General features: G+C 48.0%; 2 protein-coding genes across 4 annotated transcripts in view; both read right to left on the bottom strand.

The window, feature by feature from the left end:
* The window catches only part of LOC142590267 (pleckstrin homology domain-containing family A member 8-like), a 278236-nt gene that overhangs the window by 170696 nt on the left and 88009 nt on the right, over window positions 1-19531 (bottom strand). The window lies entirely within an intron of this gene.
* Window positions 1-19531, bottom strand: part of LOC142590266 (uncharacterized) — a 236617-nt gene that overhangs the window by 106904 nt on the left and 110182 nt on the right. The window contains exons 12-13 of one of the 3 annotated variants that reach the window (XM_075702221.1): window positions 14236-14408; window positions 6772-6904 (exon numbers count right to left, since the gene is read on the bottom strand). In XM_075702221.1, the coding sequence (XP_075558336.1) occupies window positions 6901-6904; window positions 14236-14408 (177 nt within the window). In that variant the 3' untranslated portion in view covers window positions 6772-6900. Of the gene's footprint in view, window positions 1-6771; window positions 6905-14230; window positions 14409-19531 lie in introns of those variants that run through there. The other 2 variants (XM_075702222.1, XM_075702220.1) reach the window with 2 other exon arrangements.

The raw sequence follows: 19531 nt of genomic DNA on the forward strand, positions 1-19531 counted from the left end.
GCACAAAAATACCAAACACGATCACCCCACACAGATTGTTCACCCTTCCCAGACTGGGATACCTTCCGTAAGTTACGGAAGGAAGATACGAACACGTACGACTCTTTCACGGAACTCCTCTTTTCGATAAAGGGCGACATAACCAGAGCCACGAAAACCATACAAACGGAACTGGAGGTCCCAGGGGCTGACCCTCACTTAGCACACTTACTCGAGGCCAAGGCTTCGATACTTGCGCGATGAAGAAAGCGACGTCTCAACAGACGCTTGCGCAAAGCATCGCAATCCTCAATCGAGATATAGACCAATACTGTAGGGAGCTCACAAAACACCAACATCTCGAACTCTATTCGGCAGCCGACGGCCGCATGCGGACAGGAGGTAAGTAGAACCACCTGAAACGCATGTTAGACGACAGCCAAACGAAAGATAACCATAACCAAAGCCACGCACTACACCGAAATCTACACTCACATAAAGAGAGAGGGGGAAGGGAAGAGTCCTGCCTGGAAGAAATTGCAAAGCGATACCTACTGCTAGGCGACGCTCACCCCAACGATTACCCGACATAAAGTGCGAAACAACTCCCGAACTAGACGCTGCCTTCACGGAAGCAGAAGTCCGAGAGGCGCTACACAACCTAAACAGCAGATCGGCCTCAGGACCCGACGGGGTAACCAACCGACTGTTACGTAACTTAGACGACCTAGCCATTACATTACTCACGAAAGACATCAACCACCTGTGGGAAACAGGAGAGGTACCAACGCAATGGTGCACTCCCATGGTGGTCCACATCCGAAAACCGGGAAAACCACTTAACCTGGACAATTTACGCCCCAGCTACCTTACTTCATGAGTGGGTAAAGTAGCCGAGCACGTCATTCAAACCCGAGTGTCACGCTACATTGAGGAACACGAACTCCTCCCGCACAACATTTTAAGGTTTCAACCCCACCTCTCCACCCAGGATGTCATGTTACTCCTAAAGAGACAGATCTTAGACGTTAAAAAAAAGACGTTCGAGGCATCCTCGCAGTCGATCTCACGAAAGCATTCGACACCGTCACGCACCACTTCGTAGTCTGTGGCAGGCCTCGGCCTCGGCCAGAGATTTCAGTAGTACGTACGCTCCTTCATAAAAGACAAAGAAGCGCGACTACGAGTCTCACAACTTAAGTCTGACCCCTCCACGATGGGCTCCATCGGAACACCACAAGGCTCAGTCATCAATCCATTACTATTTAACATAGTGATGAAGGGACTCGCAGACAATCTATGCAACATCTCGAACGTAAACTGCGCTCTATATAGACGCAGATGACATTACCATCCGGAGCCCGGGAGGTTCCCTGGCAGACATGGAACAGGCATTACAGTCTGCCCTAGATGCCACGGAAGAGTACCTACTAGACACAGGAATGAAACTATCCTCCAATGAATCGGAACTCATACTTTTTCGCAAGTCTTGCCAAGGAGTCCGCTACCTAACTCCTCTAGACGAACTTCCGATCGCACTACACACGAAGAGACGGACAACAGATTCCGCGAGTCAACCACATACGAATTCTTGAGCTCCTAATAGAAGCCACCGCATGCCACGGGCACACGATCAAACACTTAAGCACCAAAACTGAAAACATGATTAGACTCATCCATAGAGTCTCGAGGCGCAGGAAGGGTCTCTGCAAAGATAACTTTCTGCGCGTGTAGCACGCGTTCCTTATAAGCAACAATAATTACGTCACCTCTGCCCAACTCCGGACGAAAATAGAAAGGACAAAACTAAACACACTCATATGCAAGAGCATCAAACAGGTATTGGGCATTCCACAAAGAGCAAGTACAGCAAAGGTTGATGAGCTAGGCATGCACAACAACATCAACAAAGTGGTCGAGGCTCACACTATGGCGCAAATACTCCGCCTATCCTAATCCAAAGCCGGTAGACTAATACTAAACGAACCGAATGTCTCCCCTTCTCCCTATCTCCAAGTGGCTGGACATTTAGTTTAATGACCCGCTACTCACTTATCAGGAAATCACCTCACACTATCGAAAAGGCAGAATAAAATACCCGCTCCCGCACTCCCAACTTCCAGCAAATTGCCCAGACTTCCCAGAACTTTATTGCTCCTTCTCGCATATAATATGGCAATGTACCGCGTTACCAAAGGGCCCTCTCTCCAGTGAGCCCGAATGCTAAGAACTCCTCAAAAGCCCGGACCTCAAACTGCAACTCAAGGCCGTCCAGAGGACCCAAGAACTGGTGGAGCGTGACCCCGTTCCCGTTCCGACTGGAGCGTCGCCTACGGTTTCGGCCGGAGGAGTTCCCCGCAGGGGATTTCCAACCGCTTGAAACTCTTCAGGACCTCACTAAAGTTCTTGACTGCCTGACATTCCTGGTATATTCCATTTAAAGAATACTATTGTACGGTCATTTAAGTACAAAAGGCTAGGTGCAACCTACCCTGGTTATTAAGCGCTTGCAATCAAACATACCCGTCTGGTGCGTGTCCACCTCCGGTGTCGAGGAAGCTCAGCTGAGTGAAATGAGCACAAATAATTGGTCCTATTAGTAGGCAGCAAAACCATCATCACCATGATTTATTTACGCTTAAGGCCCCTGGCATTATCCAAGGGTACTACTGAAAATACTGGTCTCCGCCTTAAGGTCGAACGGTAAGTGGCCTCTGTAGGCGGAGTAATTGCATCGCTGAAGGCGGACACGTGAAAACTACAGAGGCGGGATGCAATCCATCAGCCCACTATGTTACCAGAGGGTTTCCCCGCGACGTGTATGGCTTGGAGCCTCGTTTCCAAATGCGTTCTCCTCCATCATCGAAATGGCCAGCAGCCCATTTCTTACTTCTGCTGGTGCAACGAAACGACGGCGAACATTCTTCGCTAGGGGCCTTGCATTTAAATCCCTAAGACCAGTACTGCCCTCTGCACTACATACCATCTCCCCCAGAAAAAAAGAATTTCTCACTCTATAATGGCGCCTCTTCACTTAACACCTGCCGGATGGCGCGACGAATTATGATTGTCTGACACTTTTGGTGACACTGACATTGGCATTGTGTGACATTGGCATTGTCACAATGTCGCATGCCATTCACAGGAACACAAATAGCTTTGTGGTGTCATTCTTTACTTTTTTTATGTTCTCTCATCTGTCGTAGCCCTCGATCCCTTGAGCAGGGCAGGGCACATTTAACTGGAGACATTCTCTGGTTAACCTCCTTAACATTGTTTTTATTGTTTCACTCTCCGTCTTCTTTCATGAAACGTCCTTATCAAGCGAAATGCTCCATTGTTCAGTGATGGGACGATAACAGCCGCATTTCACGACGAGATACAAAATCGTATACACGAGCGAAACATGCGGTATCTTCTCACACAGAACTAAAGAAGTCTCAAGACTGCCAAGAAATGTCCGGTGTGCATTTTACTTGGACGACTGGAGATGATCAATCGTGGAAACGTTTTAGCTTAAATTAGGGTGGATGAACCGAAGACAAATAAGATGACGCCTACATTACAATAGAAGAAGAAATAAGTAAATACAGAGAGGTTAGCCAGGGTGTAGACAAAGTAGATAAATTATGGAGTTATAAGGAGTTAAAGAAGTAAAAATGGAGGAAGAACGATAATTAGTCCACTAGTATCCCGACGACTTTTGAAATGGGGATACTATGTTCATTTGTAAAAAAATTAAAGAAGAAACATCCTTTTTTTCGTCTTATGCAATTTTCCCAAGAAGTGTCTTGCCAAGCCAATCACGTTGTATTTCTTTTTTCCACTATATCGTGTCTGGGTTAAGAAAATTGGAGAACTTTTAGGCACTGCAAGTACTGCTATGCACGGAGCTTATTTATTTTCGTCCATGATTTGTATTTCCAACTTGAAACTCACTTTTTGTGTGTAAGCTTTACAAAAGAAATTGAAAATGACAACGGAATGAAATGTCGATACAATGCATCATTAAAGCGTAGCAAGAACATGAATTTAGGTACATTTTAAAGGCACGCTGGGCCTATATGTATGCTAGAAAGGTGTGCTTGTTTTCAGAGTACATGTGATGGCATTTAACCTGTATTCTTACGTAATATTTATACGGAACAGCTGCACTGAGGAGGAAGAAGACGACGTGTGCCCGGTCGATATAGCTTCGCTATCTTTGCCACCGTTGGTCTACGTGTAAATATATTGTAAATAGACTCGTACATCAGCTACATGTGACATTAATTTGGTGGAGGTGCTGGGTAAGGTGAAGCGAGGATTTCGTGCCAATGTCGACATTGCAGCTTCACCTCCAGAAGCTGCACTGTCTAGTTTTCCGGTCGGGGGTGCGGCGAGTAGGTCGGAGAAGGAGCACGGCTTGACGGGAGCGAACGAGATTGACGGCGGGAGGGCGAAGGCGAGCGGAAGTAGCGGGGTCGTGTCTGAGGGGTCGCAGGGTCCGATGATGGGGCAGGCATAGAAGGAGCGACGGAAAAGGACGCGCTAGAGGGACGAGGGTGGTAATCAGAAGAATAGCGCGTCGGAGAAGTCCAGCGGCTGTGGCTGTGGCGAGCGACATGTCCAGTGCGTCGGCAGTTAAAACAGATCGGCTTGTCGTCCACGGTTCGCCATTCGGAGGGGTTGGCTGTCAATAGGAGGAGTAAGAGGAGCGGGGTGGGGACGTACCCGATGAAAGAGGTTCAGAGCGTACAGAACGAATGGTTTGCCGGCCGACGTTGGACAACTCTTGACGGGCGACGGCCTGGATCAAGGAGATTGTCACCGGAGAATGATCAGGTGACGGGAATGAAGGGGCTGCCGGTTGTGCTGCTTCGACCTCAGGACGAATGATGCGGGTCCAGTTGTCACATCGCGACGGCTGGTGGAAGAGGTCATCGCAAGAGGACGTAGCAGCTGTGTTGGGAAATCGCGTGATGTGCTGGGATACCCGGTGGCTTTTAGCATGCTCGAGACAGCGGCGCACCTTAAGGGTCGTATCGATGCTGGTGACGTTCGTTAACACCAGTAAATTGAAGGTGTCGTCACAATGCCTTTGAGGACGTGATTAACCTTATCGACCTTAGACATATTCGGGTCAGCCTTGGCCCAAAGGGCCAAGACATCGAGACTGCACGACACGTAGCACTCCGTCGACGTCTGTACAAGTGTGGCAAGGGCTTTCTTACCATTGACTTGGCGACCGAACGGATTGCCAAAAAGGTCGCGGAGCTTATCTTTGAAGAGATCCTAGCTCGAAATCTCTTCGTGAGTCTGGAACTATGCCAGTGGAGCTGCGTTGAGGTAGAAAAGAACGTTGGCAAGCATAATAGTCGGATCCCACCTGTGACAGGTGCTGACACGTTCGTATAAGCGGACCCAGTCGTCAACATCAGGACTGCCGACTCCGGAGTAAACACCAGGATCCTGAGGGGGGGAAACAGCGACGTAGTTCGGGGCTGCAGGCGGAGACGCTTGCGTAGATGAAGTGCCGCCAGCTGGAGCCGAAATTACACTGTCGCCGTTGCGACCGCTGCGGAGCTCCATGACGGGTACGGGGAACGTCCGCCTCCGATCGGGAAACTAGACAGTGCCGTTTCTCAAGGTGAAGCTGCAATGACGACATTGGCACGAAATCCTCGCTTCACCTTACCTAACACCTCCGCCAAATTAATGTTGCGTGTAGCTGATGTACAAGTCTATTTACAATATATTTACACGTAGAAAACGGTGGCAATAATGGCGACGCTATATCAAGCAGGCACACGTCGTCTTCTTCCTCCTCAGTGCAGCCACATTGTGGCGGTTTCCGTATCAATATTTCTTGCAGGATGAGAACCTTACAGACAGTCGCTGGCGCAAATAAAGAATAACTATCCCATATCAAAAGGGATAGTTTTCCTCTCGATTGCATTTTTCCAGTGACCAACATGACAGTGCAAAATGACATAACAATCTCATTCAATAAATAGCGAAAGCTTTCACAGTACATTTTGATAAATGATAATTGGCAGAAACCATTTGACCATGAATGTCGACCGGTAATATCGTTAAATCAGTATAGCCACAAAACATATTGCCACCTTCGAAACGATTTATTAAGCCGGGGGCCTTAGATGGCTCATGGGACGAAAATTTGACCGTCCGGCGTTGTGGAACCAAAATTAAAAGTTGAATCCTCGACCTTTGATGGGAGTAGAACTCGCTTGGAGACGTTGGTGAGCCGGCGGTACCTTTAGGTGGGATTCCAATTGACGTCGTGAAGGTTCAGAGTCGAACCCACAACTATTGGTGTTAGTTAAGGCGAAGTTAATTAGGCAACAGCTAATTAGGATTTGCTAATTAGGCCACTCAAACCCACGACTTTGGTGGGAGTCGAAGCCGCGATATTTTATGTGAATTAAGGAAAAGTTAATGGTAATGAATGGTTAAGGTAATGAAGGTAGAATTAATTAAAGCACTCGAGCCCGCAACATTCGGTGGGAGAAAAGAAGTAATAGAAAGCAACAACGCATTACAATTACATTATGAAGGAGTGTAATGAATGTCTCGTAAGCGCACAGGCTTTCACCCTCATCCTCTTTAGCATATGCTTAAATGACAGACTTTTTTATGAGGCGTGTACTGCAGCGCGATTTCTCTATGCCGCCTCTCCAAGAACACTTCGCACCATCTAGCGCCGCCGCTGCGAGTCCTGAGGTGGCACCAAAAATGCATGGCACACCCGAACATGCGAACGCCGAGAAACCTGTCATGTGACGATTGCTCCTCCTTCGCTCTTTCTGGACGCGCTGCACCATCTAGTAGCGCTGCCGAGAAGTCGGCAAATGACCTTCGAGATGAGAAGCGTACTGTCGCCACGTCAACTGCGCTTCTTCAGCAGGCCTACCTCGCTGTTCACCTGAGAGAAAGAACCATCCGATAAGTGTCGCAATCTATGTGGGCGATGTCGCATTGCAGACTACTGGCTATTAAAGCGCTGGACCGCATCTGCGACCAACGTCGTTCGCCGAAATTGATGAGACGATGCAATATAACATCGGCCTTCAGAGTCGGCAGCTATGGCCGACAGAGACAGAGAGCACGACTGTGTCTGAAACATTGTCCCTCCTTGAACGATTCTTCTTTGTCAGAAGTAGAACTTATATATATATATATATATATATATATATATATATATATATATTGGTATAATCCCAGACGGCCGCCTCCGCTGGCTACCTGCTAAAGTAAGAAGTAATAGAAAAACTCTATTCAATTTTGAATCACAGCAATACATGTCTTAGGGTCACACGATAAACACGTTTCCAAAACTCGGTGCCCTGCCGCAATGTGAAGAAGGATGACCGGCGAAGCTGTGTATGTGTTCCCCTTAATGGCGAATTGCACCTCAGCCACGGGTCGGCCTGGTATAGGACTATCTTCGGCATCGGTCCACATATGGGAACTGTTGCGTATTCACACGATACAGGGGAAACAATCCCTTAACAGTTTCGCAAAAACAAGGAATTCACCATAGGAATTCAGAAACTTTGGCTATGGGGATTCATCATGGGTTTTCTTCCTTTTCTTTTTTTTCGCACAAGTAGGACGTTAGGCAATAAAATAACAAGAGCTTGGTGGCAGAACGCACCACCTCGTTCCAAAGGGGACGCTCATAGTATCCGTCCATCCATTGTTGCGGTCATGCTCGTCGAGAGCATGCACAAGCAATTGTGACCTAGTTCAAGAAGCACCGCTCAAATAACCATTGAACTAGAAGCGCTAAAACATGTAATGCTGTTTTCTTGTTTCTAACCCTTTCGGACGTGAATCATGGTGGCTTCGACAGAAGTGTCAAACTTCCATAACTTTATTTCCATGCTCCGGACACTGTATTCCAAGAAAGACAAGTGATTGGACGTTGCTTCGCGCAATTTCTAATCAGTCCGCATTATTACACAATATGCGAATCCGTATTTATTGTGCAGTCACGCTGCGTTCTTGCATAAAACAAATTGATTCACCATCTCGAAGTACACGAACAAGTTAATTATTGGCTGCAAGAGCTAAGAGAAAGGAGAAATTAATCGTTCGCCATTGCTGATGGAAGTATTGCATTTAGTGACGATGCAATCAGGCGCAATAATTAAAAAATAATATTCCCCAAACCACGATACCATGAGGAATCCCGCCGTAGTGGGGACTCCAGATTAATTTAGACCTTAGGGGGTTCCTTAATGGGCACCAAATGAATGGTACACTGGAATTTTTTGCAGTTTTGCCGCCGTCGAAATGCGGCCTCCTCGGCATCCGCGGCCGTTACTTGATCGCGCGCCCTCTGATTTAGTAGCGCCACGTCATATAGCCACTACGGCGGGTTGCTCAATAAATGCATTTAGTGTCCTAGACGTTGCGCTTTCGTGGGATGTAGCTCCATATGTGAGCCAAGAACAGGCCAAGTCCGTCGGCTCGTCGCTAGATGCAATGCTGCGTTTCTCTGCGCACCCGGCCCCCCGCCTCCTTTTAGCCCAGCAAGGGCTTTGAATAAAGCTTTCTCTCTCTCTCTCTCTCTCTCTTTCTCTCTGTGCGTGTGCGTGTGTGTGTGTGTGTGTGTGTGTGTGTGTGTGTGTGTGTGTGTGTGTGTGTGTGTGTCTGTGTTTTGCGCGCACACGTCGTCGTGTCGTATCGTGGAGCCAACCCTTGCCGATTTACCCTAGGGAGACGTGGGTTGCGCACAACCGAATCCTCGCAAACTTTTTAGCACCATCACGTGACGCGTATAGTATAACAAATCTCTCCATTTCAGATGCTTTAAAAGATACACTTTATACCAATTATGATACTTGCTGTTGACGCAGGGTTATGGATTTGTAAGGTATATGTGCTTTATACTTGTCATTTTCAACTTCGAGAGCGCCGATTCTTCCAGCTCTACTCATTTTGTGAATTTCTTAGACTCTGCCTTGAACTGCTGTTTCCTCCTTAACTGCGATGGAGATGGAGTCTCACTCGCGTCCGCCGGACTCGGCAGTGCCCGCGGCGGTTGCCTCCAGGAAGCGCAACGGCACCGAGAACGATACTGACAGCGACGACACGATGCAGTATACTATGTCAGCAGTGAAGCTTCTTGCGACGACACCTTCGAGCTGGTGCGGAGTCGTAAAGCAAAGCGAAGATTTCTCAGCGCATCACCGAATTCGAGTGAGTCCACCGTGAGACCTTCGCGCAATACCGAGCAGCTCACAATCCTGTTCGTGCCAGTTCTCGCCACTGACAACCTGAGACGCCTCAACAAGCAAGCCGTGTGTTCACATCTAGACGCGCTGGCTCCAAATGAAATCAAAGACATCAGAGTGAACACCCATAGGAACGTCCTAGCGATTGACGTAGAACACGCGGCTGCGTTGGATTCCTGGAAGTGCATGAAGCTTGGCCATGTGAGTAGTGTATGCAATAACACTTCCGCCTGTTCTCGCTGCAATGTGCCCCACACCACTAACACGAGCGAGGCCAATGTGCTGAAGTGCACAAACAGTAGCGGTCCTCACGATGCATCCTCGAAGGAATAATCTTTGATTCGGAAGGAAATGGCAATATTGAAAAAAAATGGTTAGAGAGCACTCGTCTCACCGAGAAGCAGCAGCATCTATTAAGCGACGACGATCACGTCGCCGACGCTGATCAAGAACCTCTAAAACCGCTGCAGAACGCCAGCCACGTACATTACCACCCGCTCTTCCGCCCGGGCCAAAAGCAGTCAGCTCAAAGGACAAAGGTACATCGAACAGCACGGCTGCTGGCGCTTGGCCTGCACTCCCGATGATACATGCCCCTACTCAGTGAAATCAGAGTTCTACAGCAAGGGACATTTCGTCTGTTCCTGATAAATTGTCGGCCCAGGATCAACAAGTTGTCATGATCAGCTCTCTGATGAGTGCTATTCGTGTTCTTCTGGACAAGCTACAGACATCAACAGCTTGAAGTGCGTTGCAACTGCTGGATGCCATCAATCCGGTTCTTGCGAGCCTTCAGAAGTCCAGTGCTTGAGAGCTTCTAGAGTAGAACCATGGCTCATCGACAACAACAGCGATCGTTCCGGGATGTTGTCAGAAGTGCCTCCATATTCCAATGGAATGCGGGACGCCTGAGGTCACGTATTTCGGAGTTGCGACAGTTCGTGTTGGACAACCACTTTTCTGCACTGATTATCTGTGAACCGAACGTATCAGCCTCCATAAGTCTGTCAGGATATGAACCTTTTGTTTCAACCACGTGTATCCGTAGTAGTAAGGTTCTGGATTACATTCGCAAATACCTTACGCATCTCTCCAACCCGTAGCGCCACACGACAGTAACCAATACGTATGTGTTACTGTGAAAAACAAGAGAATGTCTTTTACTCTTATTGGCGTCTACCTATCACCAACAAGTCAGTTTGATAGCAAAAGACTAGAACATATTGTGGCTGCTACTACCGGTCTTTGAATTATAACAGGGGACTTCAACGCTCACCATCATATATGGGGAAGCTCCAGGATGAATTCGAGGGGCAGGTCACTAATATCCTTTGCATCGGGCCACAACCTGCGCCTTCTAAATGACGGGAGCCCGACATTTCTGCGAGGAACAACGTACAGCAGCTGCCTTGACTTTGGTGTCACGTTGCCTCACTTCGAGCGTGCAGTGGTTCACTGATATTGAAAACCATGGAATTGATCCCATTCCGACCTATGTGAGAATCGATGGACCAGACGCCGCAATACCGGTTGTATCTCCCCAAATTGACTGGTCAGTCTTTCAAGCTCGTGTAGAAGACACATGCAAGAAACATATCGCACGCAAATTAGAAGACATAATTGCAGACGCAATGCAAGATTGCACGCATTGCTTCACACATTCGCCAAAGCGTACAAAGAATGACATTGAGTTGGAAAGACTTCGTGCACTACGTCGCCGAGCTGAAAGGAGGTACAGGCGCAAGAAGTCAATTCTTGACCTCAGAGAAGCTTGGCGCATGCAAAAGAAGAAAAAGCGCCGAATGGATAAGCTAGCGGATCAAAGATGGAAATCTTTTTACGAGTCACTGGACCCCCGCAAGCCTTTATCCCGTGCGTGGCGTACCCTACGGGGTCTTAGCTTAAGTCCGCAGCAACGACGCCCTTTCAACGCCCTTTCTCTCTGTCAAAACCGCCGTGAACTAGAAGTTGCGGAGGAATTTTGTGCGAAAGTCACCGGCGGAACAGTTTAGGCCCTTGCCATGACTTTAGGCGACATCCCCGGTCCACGAGATACAAGCATGGACGCTCCATTCTCTATAGAAGAGTGATAAGCTGCTATAGCGCTCTGTAGGAGCTCGTCTTCACCAGGGCTCGTAGGCATAACATATACTGCTTTGTGCCACCTAGGTCAAGAAGCGTGAAGAGAACTCCTCAGCCTTTTTAATAGTTCATGGCAAGATGGTGTCGTAGCACAGGAATGGAAACACAGCCGCCTGGTACCGTTACTAAAACAGGAAAGTCACCGCTCGAACTGGCATCCTATCGGCCTATAGCACTTGGCAGCTGCGTCGGGAAACTCATGGAACGTACGATCCTCATGCGTCTCGAATGGTACCTTGAACCCAACAAAATTTACCCTGACTCAATGGGGGGATTTCGACGATGCCGTTCATCGATTGATAGTGTCATCGATCTAGCATCATCTGTAGAACAGCAAAAATCTCGGAAGTGATTATCAGCAGCACTCTTTCCTGACGTAAAAGGCGCTTACGACAACGTCTCCCACCAAACCATTCTAGACGCACTTTTGACAGTTGAACTAGGATGGCGAGTATATCGATGGACCAGAAACTACTCGACACAAAGGTCCTCGTTCGTGCATACGGAAGATGGTCCGACTACCGACCACTACACATGCCGAGGTGTTCCCCAAGGCGGTGTTCTAAGCCCTATTCTTTCCAACCTCCCGCTTCTTGGGCTGCCTGAATTCCTACCGGAAGACGTGAGTGTTTCAATCTACTACTACGACATCTGCATCTCGACATCAGCGGTCACTCGCCTGCAGGTTCGCGCAAGGCTACAGAAAGCAGCAACAAAGGCATCTGACTATCTTCACACACAAGGCCTTACCATCTCAACAGAAAAAAAATGTGCGTTAGTCGCTTTTACGCGAACAGCGATGTCTCGTTATCCAGTATGCGTCAATGGCCAGCCTATCTGCTACAAGTGAAATAATCGGTTTTTGGGTGTCATTGTTGACCGGGACTTCTCTTGGAGCCCTCAGGTTGCCCACTTGAAGAAGAGGCTCACATTTATTTTTTACGTCTTCAAGTTCATCGCCGGCAAAACATGGGGATCATCAGTGGGCTCCATGCTACAGTTATATCGAGCACTCTCTATCGGATTCCCACGCTATAGCACTTCCGTGCTTGCTAAAACATGCCAATCAAATCTTCTAGAACTTCAGAGCGAGCGAGCAAGCACAGGCACTACGTGTTTGCCCAGGCCTTCCGCGGAGCGCCTCAAGAGCAGGAACCATTATAATGACTCAAGGCCATCCGATCACGACTTACATCAGCACCGATATGCTTAGGGCCTGTGTTCGTCATGTTTCACGGATGCAATCAAGCTCTCTTGCCTGCCTGACAGAACGAAGACCACAGGCGTCCTTCTCCAACGAGTTCAGCAAACATCGTGCCACCCTACCATCGGGCTTCACATCCTCGGCACGTTCAGCTTCAGCTTTGTGGTGTTTAAAACAACCTCAAGTGCGTCTTACGGTTCCAGGGATAAGAAACAAGACCGACCTGCCTACCTTGGCCTTGAAGCAAACACTTCTGGATTGTTTGCACACTTTCTACTTTGACCGAGTCCACATATATACGGATGGCAACAAAGCGTGTCGGAGATACGAGAAATTCACCATCACATGATCGCGAAAGGGCACGACGTCGTGTTTCAATGGCTGCGTGGTCATTGGGGTATCTACGGCAACGACCTCGCTGACGAAGCTGCTAAGATAGCACACGAAGGAGAAACCCTTGTTTTAATACCTTTAAGGCAAGCTAGCGCACCGTATGACACTGGAGAAGTGGCACACACCTGAATTCACTCAACATCGATTGCATAACCACGATCAATCTATGCAACAGCGGCTGTTACCAGGGCTTCTGCGTGATGAAGAAACAATGCTCTGCCGCTTACGCTTGGGCGTCGCATTCGCGAATGCATATATGTTTTTGATTGGTAAGGCTGATAGCGCCGAGTGCAATGCCTAGGGTGTCGAGGAAACTATAGAACATCTACTGTGCTCCTGCCCATCCTTTGAAAATGAAAGACAAGACCTCAGCACAGCTCTCTCTCAACCAGTTAGATAGAAAACCGTTCACCTTTAACAAGATCTCGGGACCATGGCCTCGCATATCGCAGCTACCAAAGGCCACAAAAGCACTGCTGCGATATTTGAAAGCTACAGGATTCAGTCAGCGTCTGTGATCCGGACTGAGTGACTGAACTATCCCCAGTGGACTTTCTCTTCTTCGTTTAACCTTTCCGTCCCCTTTTCCCTTTCCCAGTGTAGTGTAGCCAACCGGGCTCAGTCCTGGTTAACCTCCTTGCCTTTCATTTAACATTTGCTCTCTCTCTGTCTCTCTCTCCCCCTCTCTCTCTTTCTCTTTCTCTTGCTCTCTCATTTTCAACTTAATTATTATTGAGTCACTTTTGTGAACAATGCGAGGCCGAAAACCAAGGTTCTTCCCGCAGTCGGCAGAATAAGCTTTCTTCAGTTACCTTCAACGCATTTTAATCAAATTGGTTGCGGCAGTTTTCTAATCGGCGTATGTATGCCTCTCGCGTGTATTTAAATATCGAAACAGGAGTTTTTCATTCGATCAAAACTTTCCCTTTGGCTTGGTAATTTTAATGCGAAGAATTTACCTATAGGAAGCTGTTAGTTTGCAAGGTCATGCGAGGTAACTTTCAATTTTTGCTTTGCCTAAACAATTAAGTTCCCGCTTGAACATCTGGGCAAATAATAAAAAAAAAGATCCTAAACTAGACCTGATAATGTCTATACTATCCGAAAAGTACGAGGATATATGGAGTAACTCAATATTAAATTTAATATAAAACTCAATTTCTTCGTTGTGTGAGGAATATGAAGTGATGATGAGATAACTTGGGAGTTTGAAGTTAGCGAATCTATACTATCTATGCAGTAAGAGTTCATTTAAGGTGAGTCGCGGGACCTTACGATAACTTGTGGGTCCTGGGTCTTTTCGGCACGATGTCCACGTCCCCCGCGGCAGAGTCCGAAGCTCCCCCCGCTTCAGCTGCTAGAAGCGAACGTACCACACCACGGGCGTGCACCAGCCGTCCCGCTCGCCACTCTGGCCAGCTGCTCCTGCTCTCGGACTGCACACATGCCTGGACAAAATAAAATATGTGAGCGTTGTTTATACGTCGTGAGCCAGAACAGTCAGGGATACGGAGCACTGCCGTAATTCAAGGAAAGAAGACAAGGACCAAACTTTAGCTCTCAAACGCTCAAAGAAGGAGCGATTACGGTATAATGCTTCGCACCGCGATAACAGCCCTTAGGAGGAAGGTTCAGCTCGGGGCAGGCTCCGATGCCACCCATTCAAATAAATATGAAACGTACAAACCGTTTTAGTAGACAACCCCTCGACAGACCCGAGTGAAATTTGTTGCATGTTACGACCAAAAATAAATTCTGGTCATTGCAGAAGCGGAACATTGATTGACGGTTTGGAATGTTTTACATAAATTGGCCAAAATTTGGATTGCTAAATAAAAAAGAAGCACGATGTTTTCAAACTCGTTGCTCAGCACCAAAAGCGTATAATGCAGTACTGTAAACTGCACGCGTTTGAGTTCCTAAAGTGAACAAATTTCATAAAATACTAAAAAGCTTACTTGAATTTGTTACAATGTTTACTTGGGTTTTGCAAAAGTGTTGTTGTCCTATACCGCGATCGGCACCACACGTTCGGGCAATTCACTCGCAGTCAGCGGCTACGGAAACCGGTTTGAGGCTTCACTGAGCATAGACCTCAATGCTACCAGAGCAAATATTGACATACCACACGAGACACTGAAAAAAAGGTTTTCGCGGTGAAGCCTTCGTTAAGGCGAAGTATTGCTTTGCGTGAAGGCATTCAGAAATTTGCAGGCAATTTGATGGAGTCGCCTGACGGAAGACAGGAGACATTGTATATCGCTTCAGGCGCCTCCGTACCGAACTACACATGACATTGGCTGATGAATAGTCATCGACACTTAGACATACGAGCATACTTTTTCATGATACAAGCTACCACCGTATACCTTGTGCGATCGTTAACAAATTTGACTTTCAATGAGGTGTGTTCAAAGTTAATTTTGCATTTCATTGTATCTCTAAAACATTCTCATGGCATCCGCAGCTTTGGCAGAAATTGTTCATAACTGCTACGGAATACTTACTTTTCTCAAACTGCAGCAGTTATCATGCCAATTTCAAGTTATTTGCGTCGGTGAAGGAGGGCGACGACAAAGTTATTCTCTATTTGAACGTTGGCACTGTTGTCTCAGCATTTTCGCTTTGTTTATTAGTAATTTCTAGGAGCTGCCGTTCCCTGGTTGCGGCAAAGGACGAAGAAACTTCCGAGTGCTCTCCTGGTTCGCAGCCGTCCGGTCCTACGTCCAGGAAACGTGGGAGCGAGTCAAGCGAAACCACCGAGTTGTACTCGGACAGCTGCGACTCCTCGGACCACGACTTCAAGGGTGTCATTAGCCGAAAGGCAAAAAGAAGACTGCTACGGGCGTCATCGCCAGCAAGTGTTTGCACCGTGAAGGATATGCCACAGTGCTGGCCGCACACTGTTCTCTTCTTGCCCGTGGACCCTACGACCAATTTGCGGCTCCTGAATAGGCACGTTCTTTCTTTGTTACTCGAGGGCATCGCACCGAATGAAATTAAAGACGTGAGAATAAACTCACGGAAGAATATCCGGGCTGTTGGTGTTTTACATCGTAGCGCACTATAATGTCTTCGGAATGACACGGAAATGGACAAAATAAAAGTGCTATCAGTGGTCCGTACAGGCGGTAACGGCACTGTTGGCGTCATTTATTACGTCATCGTTCCCATTCCGGCCGACGACTTGCCAATATTAATAAAGCCAAAAACAGAAGGAACTGTCATCACGCATTTCACCAGACTCGGAAACACACGCTGCGTGACGCTTTTGTTTGAGGGAGACTGCCTTCACTCTCACGTCAAAGATGGCCATGTCCGCCATGCAGTTCGACCTTAGATACCGAAGCCCCTGCAATGTCGCCAGCGCTTCAAGATTGCTCCTGTAAAAAGCGTCTGTGTGAACAATGCGGTGTGTTCGCGGTGTGCTGAATCCCATTCAGAAGACGCCTGCCGCGCGACTGTCCTGAAGTGCCCTAATTGCCGTGGTTCCCACGAAACCTCATTGAAGGACTGTCCACGGGTCCGGAAGGAATTCGCGGTTCTAAAACGCATGACTCGGGATCATTTCACACGCAGCGAGGCTGCCGCTACACTTCGGTGACGACGGTATCGCCACCGAAGAGTGCAACGAAACGCTGCAACAAGCAACACGCAGTCTTACGCCAAAGCGGCTGCTACAACGACGCGGAGCGCCACCACGAAAGATAGCGCGATAACGAAGAAAGTGGTAAGACTCGATCATCCTGCACAGTGGCTCGCCTTTCCAAGCGCACAACCTTCCACGAAGACACCTCGGATACGGCCTACATCGACACCCTCACAAACCGCTGATGCAACATCTGATGAACGCCAGGTTATAATAACGTTGCGCTCACTGTTGAATGCTATGCGTGTACTACTCAGCAACATGAAAATCTCGTCTGCGCAGAGTGCACTGCAGGTGCAAGGCACCCTGGGTCCAGTGCTTGCGGCTCTAGAGTAAAGCAATGGCCCGTCAGATACCATCGTTTCGAGAGGAGGTCCGGAATGCATCTGTCTTTCAAATGAATGCCAGAGGACTTAGATGGTATATGTCCGGCTTTCGACAGTTTGTATACGTGAAATTAGTTTCTGATTAATGTCATTTGTGAGCCAAGCCTGTCATCTCGCATCAGACTGTTCGGCTACGAGTGCATCATGTCCTCCACCCACGAGCAATGAAGCAAGATTATTCTTTTTATACGCCGTGACTTGACGTATGTTCATCGCCCCTTGTCACCTGACAAAGAAAAACACTACGTGTGTTTCACTGTGAAGATGGGCAAGGTCAGTTTCACAATTGTGGGAGCCTACTTCTCGCCATCAAGTCACCTAAATTGCGAGCGCTTACGGGAAGCTTTGATGACGACTCCATCGCCATGGTTAATCACTGGAGATATCACTGCCCACCACTATCTCTGGGGATGCGACAAGCTTAACTCAAGGGTGTCCGTTGCATCTCGACGAGATGCAACTTCGTTTGTTAAATGATGGAAGCCCCAAATATCTGCGAGGAACAGCGTTTAGTAGATGCCTTGACCTTATCTTTGTTTCGCCCTCCTTTAACTGAAAAGTTCAATGGTTCTCCGATTTGGAAATGCGGGAAAGTGACCACATTCCAACTTATCTAGCGATTGAGGGTCTGACTAGCTCCGATTTCTCCGGAGCCATCCAATGCACCGGCTGGCCGAAATTTAACTAAGACTGCTGTCGAGATAACATACCATCCGGCCTAGGGGAAGCAATACTAGGTGCCTTACAGGTTACCACACATTCGATTTTGAAAAGCTCTGCACGCACCGAATTCGATATCGAGGTGGAAAAACTTCGGGCAATTCGCCGCTGTGCGGAACTAAGATGAGTGCGCACAAAATCCATTCACGATTTGAGATTGGCCGGACGCTCACAGAAGAAAATACAATGTCGTATGAAGAAGCTGGCTTCACAACGATGGATGTCTTTCTGCGAGTATCTGGATCCCCGAAAGCCTTTGACTCTTATATGGAGAACCGTTCGCTGCTTCCGTGCAACCCCTGGACAGCGCCACCCATTTAATTCCTGGCTTCTTTACCTACAATGCAAAGGGATTGAAGTCGCGGAATCTTTGTGAAGAAGGATTGCCGGTGAAACAAGCTGACTGGAACGCAGCCTCCCGACACTTACCATTCTCCCGTGATCCCCGTATGGAGCGCCCTCTTTCTCTGGAGGAACTAGAGGCTGCGCTTGCTTTATGCAGGCGTTCCTCACTGCCAGGACCAGAGGGCATTACATACCGTGCTTTTTGTAATCTTGGGGAACGAGTTCGAAAGGCACACCTGCTCCTGTAGAACGACTCGTTGCAGACTGGCACGGTTCCTCAAAAGTGGAAGACAAGTCGCCTGATTCTACTTCTCAAAGCTGGCAAGTGGCTTTTGGATATTGCGTCATACCATCCGATCGCGCTTGCTAGTTGTGTAGGAAATGTAATGGAACGGATGGTTCTAACGCGTCTGGAGTGGTACCTAGAGCACTACGAAATTTATCCATACGCGTTGACAGGAGCCAGGCGCGACCGTTTATCAATAGACAAGGTTGACGACTTGGTAACGCACGTCGAATTCCAGAAATCCTGTAAACGCTTGTCTGCTGCCTTGTTTCTAGACTTTAAAGGGGTTTAGGATAACGTCACCCATGAAGCCATCCTTAAAGCATTAGAAGCAATAGGACTTGGTGGCAAGATATATCCTTGGGTTTTTAGCTACCTTCATATGCGATCATTCTACATGCTCACCTGGGGATGGCACGACAGTCCGCTATTACAGTAGTCGCGGAGTCCCTCAGGGCGGAGTACTAAGCCCAACGATTTTTAATCTAGCCATTATCAGACTACTTGAGGACCTGTGAAGCACCGTTCGATTCTCCATCTGCGCGGATAACATGTGTGTCTGGACGTCTGGGATGACACGGCTTCAGCTTGGCGCTCACATTCAGAAGGCGGCCTCATCGACATCATGCTACCTTTTTAAACAAGGTCTGGTGAGGACTTGGGAAAAGTGCGCAGTGGTGGCGTTTACCCGGAAGTCAATGTCTGCGTACGCCATATCAATCAGCGGACAAGCGGTATCGTCCTCGAGAAGTCACAGTTTCTTGGGTGTTGTGATTGACTAAGACTTGTCCTGGACTCCTCACGTGAGACACGTGAAAAAGCGACTGATTGCTGTATGTCATCTGTTCAGGTTTTTTTGCAGCAAAGAACTGGGGTGCATCCACGCAATCAATGCTACAGCTGTACAGGGTGTTGTTCGTTGGGTTCGTCCGGTACAGCCTACCAGTAATATTCAACGCCTGCAAAACAGATTTACGTAGAGTTCAAAGATCGAGCGCAAGCTCTAAGAATATGTCTTGGATTTCCAGGCATTGCGTCAATGAATGAAACACTGCCATTTCTCAATATTATTCAATCACGACGCACCTGCCTGAACCACCAATGCCTGAACACGCGACGCACCAATGCCTGAACTCGTCAGGCACATTGTCCGGACATCTTGCCACCACCTCGCCGGACTCACTT

This window comes from Dermacentor variabilis, chromosome 8 (assembly GCF_050947875.1).
Source record: "Dermacentor variabilis isolate Ectoservices chromosome 8, ASM5094787v1, whole genome shotgun sequence".
Lineage (NCBI taxonomy): Eukaryota > Metazoa > Arthropoda > Arachnida > Ixodida > Ixodidae > Dermacentor > Dermacentor variabilis.